Here is a 17,875-nt window from a genome sequence, read left to right as displayed (position 1 = left end):
AGCAAGCAATGCAGATGTAGAAGCACAGTGGCTAGGAAAAACTCCCTAGAAAGGCAGGAACCTGGGAAGAAACCTAGAGAGGAAGCAGGCTCTGAGGGGTGGCTTCAGAGCCTCTTCTGGCTGTGCCGGGTGGTGATTATAAGAGTACATGGCCATTTAAGGCCAGATTGTTTTTCAAGATGATCAAATGTTCATAGATGACCAGCAGGGTCAAATACTAATCACAGTGGTGATAGAGGGTGCAACAGGTCAGTGCCTCAGGAGTAAATGTCAGTTGGCTTTTCATAGCTGAGCATTCAGAGGTCGAGACAGCAGGTGCGGTAGAAGAGAGAGAGAGAGAGAGAGAGAGTTGAAAACAGCACGTCCGGTGAACAGGTAAGGGTTCCCAAGCCGCAGGCAGAACAGTTGAAACTGGAGCAGCAGCACGACCAGGTGGACTATGGACAGCCAGGAGTCATCAAGCCAGGTAGTCCTGAGGTATGATCCTAGGGCTCAGGTCCTCCGGGAGGGGAGGGAGAGAGAGAGAATTAGAGGGAGCATACTTAAATTCACACAGGACACCAGATAAGACAGGATAATTACACCAGATATAACAGACTGACCCTAGCCCCCTGGCACATAGAGTATTGCAGCATAGATACTGGAGACTGAGACAGGGGTGGGTCAGGGGACACTGTGGCCCTGTCCGATGATACCCCCAGACAGGGCCAACCAGGCAGGATATAACCCCACCCAAACCACAGCCCCCACACCACTAGAGGGATATCAACAGACCACCAACTTACTACCCTTAGACAAGGCTGAGTATACTTAATTGATCTCTATGGCCATATACAATGAGTGTAAAAACATTATGCCCTTCCACTCTCTTAATGGCACACATACATAATCCATGTGTCAATTGTCTAAAGGCTTAAAAATCCTTCTTTAACTTGTCTCCTCCCCTTCATTTACACTGATTGAAGTGGATTGAACAAGTGACCTCAATAAGGGATTGTGGCTTTCATCTGGATTCACCTAGTTAGTCTATGTCATAGAAAGAGCATGAGTTTTATACACACAGTGTACATTCTTTCACAAAACAATATAAAAATAACATGCTCATAAATGTGCCTACCCCTGGCATCCCAGAGTTGAGCTGCCATAAAGGCCTCTGGTAAAGTTGAGTGCTGATGTGATCATTATATACCAGACAATCGAAGAGCTCATGGCATGACCGGGAGGACTGCATTTAAGTGATAATGCCAGAGAAGCTGGTGTTTGGAGGATATATTGGCACGGGTGTTGTTAGGCCTGAGACTAAGTCAATATCTTCCAAACACCGGCTTTGAGGGCATTATCACTTTTATACAATGGGTTACCAACATTTTGGAAATGGAAACGACCCAGTCGTTCGTTCTAAATGTTCCATACTGGCTGGCAACGTTCTTATTGCTTGCTTGCTAGCTAGCCAACTACAGCTAACTTACAGTCACGTCAAACAGTGCAGCCAGAATAACAACAGTATCTGCATTTGCATTTGTTTAAGTTGTAAAGACTACAAACTAGCTGCACTGTGTTTCGTTGTATCTTTTTTCAATTGACATTTCTTTGTATATATCCATAAAAATGATTGAAACAATTCAGGATTTCAACTGGCTGAGAAACGCTGCCTGCCTGTCTGTCTCATTCCGACCCCTTCACGTTCATTACTATGGGACAGCTGGAGATCGAATTTGAATATTGAAAACAGTTTTGCAAATGTCGGAGTGACAGACAGCAATGTTTATACAAATCTCTGCTGTTGAAAACTAAATGTTAGTCTAAAAGTAATGTGAGAATGTATAGATGCTTTTTATAGTGGATTCAAGTTTATAAATTGCTTGGCTGGGCTGATTAGAAAGTGGATTGCGGAGTCAGATGGAACAGAGTAAATAGGCATTCATAGATTTCGCCGGTGGTAACACTGGCTGGAATACGCTTTTAACCAATCAGCATTCAGGTTTAGACCCACCCGTTGTATAAATACAAATAAACACTGTTTATCTATCATACAAGCAGGACATTCACAAAGATAAAATTCAAGTTCACACAACAATACATACGACAGTTGTGCCATTTTGTAAGCCATTACATAGAATTATCTAAGAACTGAAAATGTAATGATTGAGTTTCCTTCAATCTCTAGAATTTATGATCATAATGATTGACAGACTGGAAATTACACTGACCTGGTCCTGTTTCACAGGTAATGTGGAACTGCTACAGCTGAGGGAGTGAATTATTCCGGTAAAAGACAGTTTCCTGCACCCACCAGTATGGCCACTGGCCAAACAGAATCCTAAAAACAGTCAGATTAACATTTATATAACAAGACGTGTCCCCTAAACAGAAAAAAATGATGATTGTATAAGCATCTATAAGGATACTGTTACATAACTTGCATGCACTCTCTCCCTCCCTTTACCAATTATAGCAGCGCAAGTGTAAAAAATTTGGTGGAAACAGTCTCCAATAACTGCCCCAAATAACTACAGCACCGTGTGTGTGTGTGAGAGAGAGACAGACAGACAGACAGACAGACAGACAGACAGACAGACAGACAGACAGACAGACAGACAGACAGACAGACAGAGAGAGAGAGATGTCTTTGAAATAGCATCATAAATCATTCAACTGCTACGGCAACGAGTGAATTAAACGCTGCAATAAACTTTATTGAATTATTTTTGTGAATTATTCATAGAAAATATCTACAAAAGAATACATAGGAACAGAGCAGCATTGTACATCAAGACGCATAACTGCAACACATTTCAACTTATACTGTAGTCTTCCTCAGGCAGCATTGAAGGCATGTTACACAAAGTTGTTTACAGGACGATTGTGTGTACATTTTCCACAGGCTATTACTCGTATTAGTTAAATATCAGCCATTCTATCCACCTCTGAGGATAGTGTTCTCCCGCAAATGCACAAGTCGAACCACCGGGATCCATTTACTGATTCATTACATAATTTTCCCATTCAGTGATTCTCTGATGGGTTAATTGAACATTGCAACAACAATGGGTTTCTAATAGTAAAGTAAAACATTACTAGATGTATTATTATTATTGTTTATTATTAAAAGTCATTTTGGATTTTAACCATAACCCTAAGATAAGTGGTTCTCAAACCTCTTTTTGGGAACAACCAGACATTTCAAAATTCTGTTGTAGCTCTGAACTGCCACACCTGATTAACTAATGGAGGGCTTTATGATTAGTTGACCAGTTGAATCAGGTATGCTGTCTGAAATAGTTCAAACACTATTGGCTCGGGGGCCCAAAAGTAAAAATGTTGCTCTTATTTTTACCAACTGAAAAAATATCAACCAGATGCTCCAGTAAAAGCACTGGGATACCTAATGAAAATGAAAAATAGTTAACAGGCCCTTTTTCCAGACAACCTCCAGGGACTTAGCTGGTGCTATGATAAACCAGTCACATTCTGTTAAGGTCCCCAAAGCACACACATCCCTGGGTCGCTCCTCTTTTCAGTTCGCTGCAGCTAGCGACTGGAACAAGATGCAAAAAACACTCAAACTGGACAGTTTTATCTCCATCTCTTCATTCATAGACTCAATCATGGACACTCTTACTGACAGTTGTGGCTGCTTTGTGTGATGTGTTGTTGTCTCCACCTTCTTGCCTTTGTGCTGTTGTCTGTGCCCAATAATGTTTGTACCATGTATTGTGCTGCTACCATATTGAGCTGCTGCTATGTTGTTGTCTTAGGTCTCTCTTTATGTAGTGTTGTCTCTCTTGTCGTGATGTGTGTTTTGCCCTATATATTTTTTTTAAATCCCAGCCCCCGTCCCCAAATGAGGCCTTTTGCCTTTTGGTAGGCCGTCATTATGAATAAGAATTTATTCTTAACGAACTTGCCTAGTTAAATAAAGGTTAAATAAAAAAATAAACCATGATTTCTTAACATGTATGTTGATGCAGATATGACCTTAACCAACCAAGCCACGGCCTTTTTGCCCTGCTACCTACCGTCTAGAAGGCGGAAAAGAGCTTCTATCTCCAGGTCATCAGACTGTTAAATAGTAACCACTAGCCAGCTTCTGCCCAGTACCCTGCCCTGAACTTTAGTCACTGTTACTATCCTGCTACTAAACCCTGCACCTTAAAGACTGCTGCCCTATGTACATAGTCATTGAACACTTGTCACTTGAATAATGTTTACATACTGTTTTACACACTACATACTGTATTCTAGTAAATGCTCATCCTATATAACTGCTTTTCTATTCATATACTGTCCATAATGTCTATACACACCATCATATATATACACTGCTCAAAAAAATAAAGGGAACACTTAAACAACACAATGTAACTCCAAGTCAATCACACTTCTGTGAAATCAAACTGTCCACTTAGGAAGCAACACTGATTGACAATACATTTCACATGCTGTTGTGCAAATGGATTAGACAACAGGTGGAAATTATAGGCAATAAGCAAGACACCCCCAATAAAGGAGTGGTTCTGCAGGTGGGGACCACAGACCCCTTCTCAGTTCCTATGCTTCCTGGCTGATGTTTTGGTCACTGTTGAATGCTGGCGGTGCTTTCACTCTAGTGGTAGCATGAGACGGAGTCTACAACCCACACAAGTGGCTCAGGTAGTGCAGCTCATCCAGGATGGCACATCAATTCGAGCTGTGGCAAGAAGGTTTGCTGTGTCTGTCAGCGTAGTGTCCAGAGCATGGAGGCGCTACCAGGAGACAGGCCAGTACATCAGGAGACGTGGAGGAGGCCGTAGGAGGGCAACAACCCAGCAGCAGGACCGCTACCACCGCCTTTGTGCAAGGAGGAGCAGGAGAAGCACTGCCAGAGCCCTGCAAAATGACCTCCAGCAGGACACAAATGTGCATGTGTCTGCTCAAACGGTCAGAAACAGACTCCATGAGGGTGGTATGAGGGCCCAACGTCCACAGGTGGGGGTTGTGCTTACAGCCCAACACCGTGCAGGACGTTTGGCATTTGCCAGAGAACACCAAGATTGGCAAATTCGCCACTGGCGCCCTGTGCTCTTCACAGATGAAAGCAGGTTCACACTGAGCACGTGACAGACGTGACAGAGTCTGGAGACGCCGTGGAGAACGTTCTGCTGCCTGCAACATCCTCCAGCATGACCGGTTTGGCGGTGGGTCAGTCATGGTGTGGGGTGGCATTTCTTTGGGGGGCCGGACAGCCCTCCATGTGCTCGCCAGAGGTAGCCTGACTGCTATTAGGTACCGAGATGAGCTCCTCAGACCCCTTGTGAGACCATATGCTGGTGCGGTTGGCACTGGGTTTCCTCCTAATGCAAGACAATGCTAGATCTCATGTGGCTGGAGTGTGTCAGCAGTTCCTGCAAGAGGAAGGCATTGATGCTATGGACTGGCCCGCCCGTTCCCCAGACCTGAATCCAATTGAGCACATCTGGGACATCATGTCTCGCTCCATCCACCAACGCCACGTTGCACCACAGACTGTCCAGGAGTTGGCGGATGCTTTAGTCCAGGTCTGGGAGGAGATCCCTCAGGAGACCATCCGCCACCTCATCAGGAGCATGCCCAGGCATGGTAGGGAGGTCATACAGGCACGTGGAGGCCACACACACTACTGAGCCTCATTTTGACTTGTTTTAAGGACATTACATCAAAGTTGGATCAGCCTGTAGTGTGGTTTTCCACTTTAATTTTGAGTGTGACTCCAAATCCAGACCTCCATGGGTTGATAAATTGGATTTCCATTGATTATTTTTGTGTGATTTTGTTGTCAGCACATTCAACTATGTAAAGAAAAAAGTATTTAATAAGATTATTTCCTTCATTCAGATCTTGGATGTGTTGTTTAAGTGTTCCCTTTATTTTTTTGAGCAGTATATATATATATTCCGGACTCTGGCATTGCTCTTTCTAACATTTCTTAATTTCTTTCTTTTTAATTTTGGGATTTGCGTGTATTTTTTTGTATTGCTAGGTAGCTATTACTGCATAGCTAGGAACATAAGCATTTTGCTACACTCGAGGTAACATCTGCTAAATATGTGTACACGACCAATAATAATAACATTTGACTTGATATAAACTCGACAAAAATGTTAACCTTTTTTTCTTTCTAATGTTGATACAGGCTTTGCCTGCCCTACAGAGGTTGCTATTTTTTGAATGGGTTCCCGAGTGGCCCAGTGGTCTAAGGCACTGCATCTCAGTGCAAGAGGCGCCACTACAGTCCCTGAAACGAATCCAGGCTGTATCACATCCAGCCGTGATTGGGAGTTGAATAGGGCGGCGCACAATTGGCCCAGCGTCGTCCGGGTTTGGCCGGGGTCATTGTAAATAAGAATTTGTTCTTAACTGACTTGCCTAGTTAAATAAATGTTAACATTTTTTTTAAACAGAGTGATGTTAGACATCGATTCGTCACAGCCTGCCGCAAATTCAAGAGACTAAACAAAACTTTGCATTGTGGGAAACCAGGAAAAACGTGTCTGATATCCTTTTTATTTTAATATGGTTTTAGGCGGAACATAAGTGATAAACATCGTACATTATAAACGCGGTACATTGTAATTTTTTATCGCAGGAGTTTATTTCTTAAATGACTACTTTGAATTTTGATAAAAACTCAATTTCCGGTGTGGTGTCACAGGCCCATCCTTGTTTCCGTGAGCGCGGAATTTTGAAAACAACAGCGAACAGCTGCCGAAAGCTTTGGTCGAGGATCATCCGAAAATTGCCACGGTAGTTAACAAAATTCACCATATTTGATAATCGGTTGTGATAGTATTTAATATAGCCAAAAAGATTTGTACATAAATCGCAATGGCCCCGTTGGGTAAGGAGCTGTGTTGTGTTATGGCAATAACTAACGTCACATGGGATTTGCTAAAAACACGCCATTTCGATACAGCAACGAAGATACTTTTCTTAAGAATTTAGAGAGCATTTTCGCAAACCCTTTTCCCAACCTGCTGCGTAAATTATCCTACGAAAAAGTAACTTCCGGTCGTAGCTGTATCCTTGTGGCCTGTTTTTAGGGAAATCCCTGTCACAAACCGTGAGTTTCTGTTTAAAACTACATTCTGGAATTCGCTTTTCAGCAAAATGGCAGACACGACATTTTTGAGATTGACAGCTGAGTGATGCGGCGGCTGGGGAAATGTGGGCTGACCTCTAATATTCATAGACACCTAGGTAAATGTGGGCTAAACCTTGTAATATTCATATGCACTGCTTTAGATGCAAGGACTGACTAGAGTTCATTACAGTGAAATGATTATGATAGTTATAAACACATACATTGTATGTAAACAATGGAGTAATAATAGTGAAATGCTTACTTGCAAGCTCTACAACAATGCAGTAACTGTTAATACGAAGACAGATAAAAATACACAGGAGATTAAGAAATACACACAAGGAAATACTATATATAAGTCAATAGCAGTGCAGGGATTCTGGTAATAGTTAAGGTAGCTATATACATGTAATCAGGGTTAAAAGTGACTGCGCTGCAGGTTAAATATAATAAATAGTCCCAACAAAGTAAGTGGTGTGTGTGTGTGTGTGTGTGTGTGTGTGTGTGTGTGTGTGTGTGTGTGAGTCACACATACATATGCGCTGGTGCAATCATATATATGTATGTGTTTGTAATAATGACAATTACAACAATTCTGAATGAATACGTTTGTTTTAACTTAATATAATACATAAATAAAATCAATTTAGTCACAAATAAATAATGAACCATGTTCAATTTGGTTTAAATAATGCAAAAACACAGTGTTGGAGAAGAAAGTAAAAGTGCAATATGTGCCATGTGAAAAAGCTAACGTTTAAGTTCCTTGCTCAGAACATGAGAACATATGAAAGTTGGTGGTTTCTTTTAACATGAGTCTTCAATATTCCCAGTTAAGAAGTTTTAGGTTGCAGTTGTTATAGGAATTATAGGACTATTTCTCTCTATACCATTTGTATTTCATATACCTTTGACTATTGGATGTTCTTATAGGCACTATAGTATTGCCAGCCTAATCTTGGGAGTTGATAGGCTTGAAGTCATAAACAGCACTGTGCCTCAAGCATTGCTAAGAGCTGTTTGAATGAATGCTTACGAGCATGCTGCTGCCTACCACCGCTCAGTCAGACTGCTCTATCAAATATCAAATCATATACTTAATTATAATATAATAAACACACAGAAATACTAGGCTTTGGTCATTAATATGGTCAAATCCGTAAACTATCATTTCGAAAATAAAATGTTTATTCTCTCAGTGAAATACGTGTGTATTTATCGAACGGGTGTCAACACTAAGTCTAAATATTGCTGTTACATTGCACAACCTTCAATGTTATGTCATAATTATGTAACATTTGGGCAAATTAATTACGGTCTTTGTTAGGAAGAAATGGCCTTTCAACAGTTCTCAACGAGCCAGGCGGCCCAAACTGCTGCATATACCTTCACTCTGCTTGCACTGAACGCAAGAGAAGTGGCACAATTTCCCTAGTTAATATTGCCTGCTAACATACATTTATTTTAACTACAAATGCAGGTTAAAAAATATATACTTGTGTATTGATTTTAAGAAAGGCATTGATGTTTATGGTTAGGTACATTATTGCAACGATACTGCTTTTTTCGCGAATGCGCTTTTTGTTAAATCATCACCCATTTGGCGAAGTTGAAGTAGGCTGTGATTCGATGATAAATTAACAGGCACCGCATTGATTATATGCAACACAGAACAAGCTAGTTAACCTAGTAATATCATCAACCATGTGTAGTTAACTAGTGATTGTGAAGATTGATAGTTTTTTTATAAGATACGTTTAATGCTAGCTAGCAACTTACCGTGGCTCCTTGCAGCCACAAGGTCATTTTGACACTGCACTTGCGTAACAGGTGGTCAGCCTGCCACGCAGTCTCCTCGTGGATTGCAATGTAATCGGCGTCCAAAAAAAGGCCGATTTAACGATTGTTACGATATCTTGAAATCGGCCCTAATTAATCGGCCATGCCGATTAATCAGTCGACCTCTAGTATATATACTTACAAGCTAAACCTAAAGCAGAAAGCACCAGTGACTCGGGCCATAGAAAAGTGGTCAGATGAAGCAGATGCTAAGCTACAGGACTGTTTTGCTAGCACAGACTGGAATATGTTCTGGGATTCTTTCCCGATGGCATTGAGGAGTACACCACATCAGTCACTGGCTTCATCAATAAGTCCATCATGATGTCGTCCCCACAGTGACTGTACGTACATACCCCAACCAGAAGCCATGGATTACAGGCAACATCCGCACTGAGCTAAAGGGTAGAGCTGCCGCTTTCAAGGAGCGGGACTCTAACCCGGAAGCTTATAAGAAATCCTGCTATGCCCTCTGACGAACCATCAAACAGGCAAAGTGTCAATACAGGACTAAGATTGAATTGTACTACACCGTCTCCGACACTCGTCGGATGTGGCAAAGCTAGACTACAAAGGGAAGCATAGCCGCGAGCTGCCCAGTGACACGAGCCTACCAGACAAGCTAAATTACTTCTATGCTCGCTTTGAGGCAACTAACACTGAAACATGCAGGAGAGCATCAGCTATTCCGGGCAGCTGTGTGATCACACTCTCTGTAGCCGATGTGAGTAAGACCTTTAAACAGGTCAATATTCACAAGGCCACAGGGCCAAGCGGATTACCAGGACGTGTACTCTGAGCATCGGCTGACCAACTGGCAAGTGTCTTCACTGGCATTTTCAACCTGTCCCAGTCTGAGTCTGTAATACCAATATGTTTCAAGCAGACCACCATAGTCCCTGTGCCCAAGAACACTAAGGTAACCTACCTAAATGACTAGCGACCCGTAGCACTCACGTCTGTAGCCATGAAGTGCTTTGAAAGGCCGGTCATGGCTCACATCAACACCATTATCCCAGAAACCCTTGACCCACTCTAATTTGCATACTGCCCCAACAGATCTACAGATGATGCAATCTCTATTGCACTCCACACTGCCCTTTCCTACCTGGACAAAAGGAACACCTGTGTGAGAATGCTATTCATTGACTACAGCTCAGCGTTCAACACCATAGTGGCCTCAAAGCGCATCACTAAGCTAAGGACCCTGGGACTGAACACCTCCCTCTGCAACTGAATCCTGGACTTCCTGACGGGCCGCCCCCAGGTGGTATGGGTAGGGAACAACACATCCGCCACGCTGATCCTCAACACGGGTCCCTCGGGTGCGTGCTCAGCCCCCACCTATACTCCCTGTTCACTCATGACTGCATGGCCAGCACGACTCCAATACCATCAAGTTTGCCGATGACACAACAGTGGTAGACCTGATCACCGACACCGATGAGACAGCCTTTAGGGAAAAGGTCAGAGACCTGGCCATGTGGTGCCGGGACAACAACCTCTCCCTCAACGTGATCAAGACAAAGGAGATGGAGGACCGAGCACGGCCCCATTCTCATCAACGGGCTGTAGTGGAGCAGGTTGAGGGCTTCAAGTTCCTTGGTGTCCACATCACCAACAAACTAACATGGTCCAAGCACACCAAGACAGTTGTGAAGAGGGCACGACAAAGGCTATTTCCCCTCACGAGACTGAAAAGATTGGGCATGTGTGCTCAGATCCTCAAATTCTGCAGCTGCACCATCAAGAGCATCCTGACTGGTTGCATCACTGCCTGGTATGGCAACTGCTCAGCCTCCGACCGCAAGGCACTGCAGAGGGTAGTGCGTACGACCCAGTACATCACTGGGGCCAAGCTTCCTGCCATCCAGGACCTCTATACCAGGTGTTGTCAGAGGAAGGCTCTAAAAATTGTCAAAGACCCCAGCCACCCTAGTCATAGACCGGCAAGCGGTACCGGAGCGCCAAGTCTAGGTCCAAAAGACTTAACAGCTTCTAGCCCCAAGCCATAAGATTCCTGAACAGCTAATCAAATGGCTACCCAGACTATTTGCATTGCTTCCCCCCCACCTCTTTTACGCTGCTGCTACTCTTTTTATTATCTATGCATAGTCACTTTAACTCTACCTACATGTACATATTACTTTGACTAACCGGTGCATTGACTCTGTATATAGCCTCGCTATTATTATTTTACTGCTTCTCTTTAATTATTTGTTATCAATTTTTTTTACTTAAAACTACATTGTTGGTTAAGGGCTTGTAAGTTAGCATTTCACTGTAAGGTCTACCTGTTGTATTCGGTGCATGTGACAAATAAAATTTGATTTGATTCTTGAAGAATATAACTTATACATGCCTTGAGTTTAATTCAACTGTAATACTCCATTAAAACCCCAAAATATAAACTACTTTGGGAACACACTGTGTATAGCCTCAAAAAATTGTTAGCCCTTGTATTTATCCATAGCTCTGCCTATGAATTTGGAAGTGGTAAAACAAATCCAGCCCCATCCCTCAGCAGTTTACCAAAACAGTGGAATGGTGTCACGTTGTTTTTTGAATTGCAGATTACCGCTTTAGCAAACCATCCTGTATCTTGCCAAAATGTCGACTAACCTAATCAGTGTTTTTTATTTCCGTCACCTAGATCATCATGAACTGCATTACAGATGCAAACATTGGGAATTGGTTTAGTAGCACAATGGAAGACATTCGCAACAAAATGCTTTTTCAGGGAACGGCTGAGATGACGGAGACAGGCATGGATTGGGTTCAAACCCACCGAACGACCGTCAGATCTGTTCTCGGTATGAGTTGGACGCTGTCGTCATGATTACTGAGTCAATTATGCTTAAAATGTGTCTATTCACAGCTATAATAATCTCCCTTCTCTTTCTGCAGATACGTGTTCAAAGAAATGCAAGGATGATGAAATAATATTTGAAACGATAGACTCATACAAAACAGGTAAGATTGTGCCGGGAATGACATGACATCCTGTGAAGTGTCACTATCAATCAGTTTGACCTTAACCATGGCACTAGCCTACTCATACTTTATTATTGAAGACAATGTTCCCCCCTACCCCCAGACCTGGAAAATAAAAATGCCTCATTGGTGGAGAAGAGAAATGCCATTGCGAAGAGATTGTCTGAAGTGGAAGGGAAGAACGTACAGAAAAGCAAGATCATTGAAAAGATTGAGATGATCCGAGTGGAACAAGCCAAGAAAAAAGAATGTAGGCTATTTTCAGTAAATGGAATAGTAGATTTTGTCCTTCTAAAATAGATTAGTATCCAAAACAAACATGTCCCCTTGTTTTTCCTTTCTTTTAAGTGATTGTGTCCCAAAACAAAGCCAACAAGGACAGACTGAAAAATCTCAACAAAGCCAAGCAGGTGTTTCAGGGTCGGCTGGGATTGGAAATTAGAAAAATTCATGGTAAATTTGGAATAAGTCTGTTGGCAATGGCAGTAATATTTTACCGTTTGAACATTTTAGTGTTGACCAAGTGTTAAACCACAGAATTAAAAGGAATTGTTATTCTTTTATTCAAGGAGAGAAATTGCAGTTTATCTTCCGAGACATCAACCAAAAAGACTCGGAATGTGTATACACCTTCACGCTGAGGATCAACGAAGGAGGATTATACCAGAGTGAGTACAGTAAATAGTATAGAACAGTACAGTAACAAATGGTTCTGGAATCTAGGAGTGTTATCATGAATGGCTGGAAATGGGATATAACCATATTTTTGTCCACAGTTGTGTCTAGCGACCCACCACTGGATTGCATGCCTCACTTGGAGCAGAAACTCCAGGAGACCAACAACTTCTCTGCCTTCCTTGCAAATGTCCGGAGAGAATTTCTCGCTCTAAAACCTGAATAGTAAAAAAAAAGAAAGGTGGATCTGTTTATATTTTAACGTATTTTAGTAATATCCTGTGTGTTTTGTCTCCAACATTGTTTGTAATATTAATGTTTCAATTATATGACGTCCATTTTAAAGGCTAGGTGCAATTTTCAAGTTGGTGGGGTTCTTCAGCGGCCCAAAGATTTGATCAGGCATTTTGGAATTGGTTTAAATAAACACTTTTTGTACACACACCCCGCCATTGTTGATTGACGTATTACTTTAATCATGTAACAAGATAAATGCTTTACCCTGTTCATTTGCGCCAACACTAACTGTCATACATCTGATGTTTCAACAACATTAAACATGGGCAGCTCCTCAATGTAGGTTGATGGAAAATGGCCTATCTGTCCATTCAATATCCCATACCACCAACCGCTGTCTTCCTTTTGATAGATGTCAAGAAGGTCTCCTGTAACAAATTATTTTGTAAGTATAGTCATGGATTTCATATTTTTTTCCCCATACCTATTTTTATTATCCGTTACCTTCTTTCATATTCAACTCATCATCTCTGTCTGATGTGAAATCGTAAACAGCTTTGCATTTCCCAATGCTACACCACTCTGCACCTTAAGGAGAAGTTTCTATGTGTTAGTGTTTCTTGTTCAGACGCATAGGCAAGATCAGAATGGTATATCTTTGTAATTATATATGTGGATGGGTGTCACCTCCTTCCTTGTCGTCAGTCAAGGACATGGCTCCGTTGACAGAGCCACATTCCCCTGGAGCTGCAGTATCTTGGATGACAGCAGTGTAGACTTGGTTTACTTCTGATGAGGCCTCTGCTGACGTCACACTCTGAGGGGGTCCATTGTAAATGATGGAGCTCCTCAAATGCGATCTGAACGGTGTCTTTTTGATTTTGACTGGACGGGCCAGCTGAACAATACTGTGCTCGCAATCCTTGGAAAACAGATCGTACTCTGGTTAGGATATATAGTAACATACATACTTATGTTTATCTATTTTGTGTCATCAAAAAGGATATGCCATGATGTGTTTGTGCTGTCTAAATCTAATTGAACATGCACAATATGGATTAAACAGTATACTGTATGTTGGTAAATTAATCTAGGCTACAATGAACTTGTGCAACGCCCGGACAAATGCACTTTGATTATGGACCTACCTTTTCTTTCCATTTTGTTATACTGGCACTGAATCGATGCAAAGTCTTAGGTTTTCCCTCCAATTCAGCCAATGTGCTGGAGAGTTTGCAATGAGTTGCTTCAAGAAGGTTCAATTTCAGAGTGGTCTGTAGACATCCAGTAAGAAAATGCATTTAACACAATGCTAGGAAATTTATACAGAAAAATATCAAATAATATTTTCTAAATGGATCTATTGCTGTATGAATAAACCTCATCAATCAACTGTTCTGTTTCTTCCAGGTTATTTGTGTTTGAGAACGATGGGTTTTCAGAGTAGGTCTTCACCAGTCTCTCAAGACCTATTATTAATTGGATGTTGGAAGACATGAAACGAAAAGGTGTCACTCAGAAATGTATTATTTCCAGTACAATTCCATGCTTCATTTTTCAACACTTACCTTCACAGTCTTTCTTTGTTTTTGCGATACTGTCCCCCAGCCGCTGGAGTTTGGACTTGATGGCATCTCTTCTCCTGTCTTTTTCCATCAATGACTTACTGTCCTCCTCCTTAACATAAGTCATTGAGGGTCAGGCACTGTATAATGTCTTAATGTGAGGTCAAAATCAAACTAATACCAGAAATATTTACAGATACAAATGTACTGTACGATTAATTATGTGAACAAAATGGACCCTTACAAAATAATCAGTCATCAGAAACTTAGCCTTGTTCTCCTCTGCTGTTACACCGGTCTCTACCAGATTTTGGATATCCTTTTCCACATCAACTTTCTGGATGGCTTGTTCTATTTGTTTCTGTCTCTGTAAGTAATACAAGAGAAATGAATGATACAGTTTTTGTCACAGGGTTGTAATTAACAGTCATTTTGGGAGAACGCTCACATGTACAAGGGTGTGTCTGAAGCTTGCCATGTGGAGGTTGTATTTATTCAATATGTTGCACAGAACTTCTATCCGCTGTTTCTCAACCTCCTGGATTATCTGAAATGATAAAGTTACTGTATCACCATCAGGCACACTATGGATGCTGCAACACTCAAACCTGACTATCTCTAAATTGGTCTAACCAAACATCAGCATGAGAGGAGACGTACAATACAACTGAACTCTGCACATCAAAACTTCTTGGGTGACCTGTCTTGACCTCTTCTCTTCAGAGCAACAGTACAGTCAGAGAAGGTACATATCTTTAAAATAAACATTATTTTGGAGGAAATGTAGTGTGGGGATTGGTTAGAACCTGGTAGCAGTTTTTCAGTGTGTTTTCCCACTTAAGTCTGATTTCATGGCCGTCCATGTTGATGGTGAAGTACTCCTCATCGGTTCTGGTCTGGGCCTCAGCAGACTTTGTCAGTCTGGTCAGCATCTAGTTAACGACAGAACAAGTCATCATCCTAATCTTATTCAGGGGTTGGAAATGGCATCTTTTTGAACTTTTATTACATTGGGAATTTCAACTGTTTCCTAATCATACATATCAAAAGGTGACAATGACAGTATTACAGTAAATATTGAAGTGCCATACCTTCTGTTATTCTTTCTCAATGACAGTATTACAGTAAATATTGCAGTGCAGTACCTTCTGTTTTTCTTTCTCAATGACAGTATTACAGTAAATATTGCAGTGCAGTACCTTCTGTTTTTCTTTCTCAATGACAGTATTACAGTAAATATTGCAGTGCAGTACCTTCTGTTTTTCTTTCTCAATGACAGTATTACAGTAAATATTGCAGTGCAGTACCTTCTGTTTTTCTTTTTCTGTGCAAATGTGTGTATTCTTTTTAACAAAGTTGAACAGGGCCTCATGCTCTCTTGTCAATCCAACCAATTTCTTCTTCATCTGTGTGGGAAAATGTTTGAACAATATTCTTAATCAATCATTTTCTTCGAATGATGTAAACAACCAAACAATGTATTTACCAAACAAGAATTTAAGGAAGACTTACCTTGATTTGTTCACTCCAGTTCGTCACAACAAGTTTTGCGTTTTTTTCAACAACATTATCAAGCTATTCAAGAAAGGGATAAGAAAAACATGTCTCAATGTATAATTGTGTAGAATGATGTGTTGGTAGGAATAAATGATCCAAATTACTCACGGGTCTCTTCCTCTTGTTGTGCTCCTCAATTACTTGTCGAATTTCTAAAATTGCCTCTGCCTGAAAAGCACTTCCTAGTGCTCTGAAAAACATACCATAATAGTATCATTCCTCAGACTCAGTCATAGAGAATATCCAAGCAACATCTCAACTACAGGCCTCATAATAAGGTCATAATATGATAAAAACACCATAAAGTAATGCGTGTAATACCTGTGTGTGTCTGCTGTAGAGTACATGTCATCAGATACATGGCACCATGCTCGGTATGTGGAACTTCATGGGAATAAAAACAACAACATGCAGAGAGTTTAGAGCACTACGGTATGGGCTCTATTCAATCTGGATCGCTGAAGCATTACAGATTGCGTGATAGAAATGTGAAGGTAGAGCCAACTCACTTGTCATCCATTCCTTTGGATGCCTTCATGAGTTTTCCAGCAAGCTTCTGAAGTCCCTTGGCATAACTGATCTCCAGCTCAGCCCTAGTCACAAATAAGTGTCATCAAGGGATGTTACTTTTGTCACACTGAGGTGAAACAGTAACTACAGCTAATTAAAATTCAATCCGGAAGTTAGGAGTTTAGCATGCAATTGTGAATGACCGAGTTGGTATAGTCCATACATTTAAATGATTGGACATTTTATGAAATAGAAATATGTGCAGTCCAGGTTGAAAAGGGTTTTACTTTTCCCATCCTAGATAGCATAATAACAATTTCTAATAAATGACCTCACTAAACGATATTCTCAAGGAGTTGACATTGACCATACCTTTGCTGAAATACTGTCATGAGCTCCTTACAGAAATGCTCCCCATTTTTTGAGAACTTCTTCAGCTCTTGGTACAACAGGTTGTACTATAACACATTCAACAAGTCATGGTGTTGTCAAACTGGCTATTTCTAGTGACAGTAATACACACAGCGAGGAAGAAAATCCATTAACGTTTCGACCTATGGTACAAACATGTAAAGGCGAAATAATGATTTTCTTTGTACACTTGACTAAAAGTAGTCTTTGAAAAGAGGTAGAGTTAGTACTCACAGCACAGGTGCTCACAGGGTCCGCCATTTTCAGTCTAAGATGGTTTATTAACTTTGCACTTTGAACACGCTCCTCCTAAAGTCACTCATGCGGAAATCACCTGCGCTCATATAACCAGTGCACAAGGAACATTCCATTGGAATATTTAACAATTTATGTCCTCAACCATCCACTGTCACTTTGTGCAAATGATAATTCATGTCAACAAATTGCTTAATTTGTCCAAAGTTATTCAAAATTCATGAAACCCCTTTTCATTTTAGTGAGCGGTCAAAATGTACACAGTTGTTACCTGGGGGAAAATAGGGGAGGGTCATACTTTTTCAATTTCAGTCATGGGGAGAGTTTGGTATTTTTGATTTAGTCCAGGGGAAGGTAATGCAATTTTTCATTGATTAAATGTCATATTGCTCAGGGTTTGAGAATGAGTTGCTTATTATAGTATCTCGATGTGTGCGTGAAGAAATGCAATATCTGTGCGCCCAGACTAGGACATCTGATGTCCTGTCCTGTTCAGTTTGAGAGGGAGAGCGTGAAGATGAAAAGGAGGAACGGAGGTAAGAGGGCTACTGCTATAATTGATTTGAATAAAAACAATATGTTTCGTTGTCCATAATGGCGCTATGTATCAGAGTTATTGACCTCACAACAGCCATATTCGAGTAATATACTTAACTTACATTACTTTGAAGTAGCAGCCACGGATATGGACAGCGCATGGGTGCTGAAAGTAGGCTAATTTGAGAAGGCTTCA

The 17,875-nt window shown here is 41.2% G+C and overlaps 2 protein-coding genes across 4 annotated transcripts; one reads left to right on the top strand and one right to left on the bottom strand.

The window, feature by feature from the left end:
• The first annotated feature begins 6,633 nt into the window (after positions 1–6,633).
• spc25 (SPC25 component of NDC80 kinetochore complex) lies at positions 6,634–13,051 on the top strand. Of its 2 annotated transcripts, XM_045704505.1 has the most exons (8): positions 6,655–6,762; positions 7,122–7,215; positions 11,592–11,751; positions 11,846–11,911; positions 12,036–12,182; positions 12,281–12,385; positions 12,502–12,600; positions 12,709–13,051. In XM_045704505.1, the coding sequence occupies exons 3-8, from the start codon at positions 11,598–11,600 to the stop codon at positions 12,831–12,833; spliced, it is 696 nt and encodes a 231-aa protein (XP_045560461.1). In that variant the 5' UTR covers positions 6,655–6,762; positions 7,122–7,215; positions 11,592–11,597; the 3' UTR covers positions 12,834–13,051. The 2 variants fall into 2 exon arrangements, with proteins under 2 accessions (XP_014019566.1, XP_045560461.1); XM_014164091.2 differs by lacking the exon at positions 7,122–7,215 and having other exon boundaries at positions 6,634–6,762.
• On the bottom strand, positions 12,472–17,239 carry nostrin (nitric oxide synthase trafficking). Of its 2 annotated transcripts, none has more exons than XM_045704504.1 (17): positions 17,122–17,239; positions 16,849–16,934; positions 16,476–16,559; positions 16,288–16,350; positions 16,075–16,156; positions 15,922–15,984; positions 15,717–15,815; positions 15,216–15,341; positions 14,858–14,956; positions 14,654–14,776; positions 14,413–14,521; positions 14,225–14,313; positions 13,993–14,118; positions 13,532–13,766; positions 13,349–13,426; positions 13,109–13,272; positions 12,472–12,825 (listed from the first exon to the last, which is right to left on the bottom strand). In XM_045704504.1, exons 1-16 carry the CDS (start codon positions 17,146–17,148, stop codon positions 13,136–13,138), a joined length of 1,626 nt encoding a protein of 541 aa, XP_045560460.1. In that variant the 5' UTR covers positions 17,149–17,239; the 3' UTR covers positions 12,472–12,825; positions 13,109–13,135. The 2 variants fall into 2 exon arrangements, with proteins under 2 accessions (XP_045560460.1, XP_014019565.2); XM_014164090.2 differs by having other exon boundaries at positions 13,349–13,432; positions 17,122–17,238.
• Positions 17,240–17,875: the final 636 nt, after the last annotated feature.

This window comes from Salmo salar, chromosome ssa21, assembly GCF_905237065.1.
Source record: "Salmo salar chromosome ssa21, Ssal_v3.1, whole genome shotgun sequence".
Classification (NCBI taxonomy): Eukaryota; Metazoa; Chordata; class Actinopteri; order Salmoniformes; family Salmonidae; genus Salmo; species Salmo salar.
The sequence above is the reverse complement of the archived record's forward strand: the minus strand, read 5'-3'. Positions and strand labels throughout refer to the sequence as shown.

Coding starts and splice junctions, on each gene's coding strand:
- nostrin (XM_014164090.2), bottom strand. CDS start 17,148: ATGGCGGACCCTGTGAGCACCTGTGCT. Junction 14,777..14,857: donor TCAGACACACCCTTGTACAT/GTGAGCGTTCTC, acceptor TATTACTTACAG/AGACAGAAACAAATAGAACA. Junction 13,433..13,531: donor GACTGACGACAAGGAAGGAG/GTGACACCCATC, acceptor CTTCTCCTTAAG/GTGCAGAGTGGTGTAGCATT.
- spc25 (XM_014164091.2), top strand. CDS start 11,598: ATGAACTGCATTACAGATGCAAACATTGGGAATTGGTTTAGTAGCACA. Junction 11,912..12,035: donor GATAGACTCATACAAAACAG/GTAAGATTGTGC, acceptor CCCTACCCCCAG/ACCTGGAAAATAAAAATGCC. Junction 12,601..12,708: donor CGAAGGAGGATTATACCAGA/GTGAGTACAGTA, acceptor TTTTGTCCACAG/TTGTGTCTAGCGACCCACCA.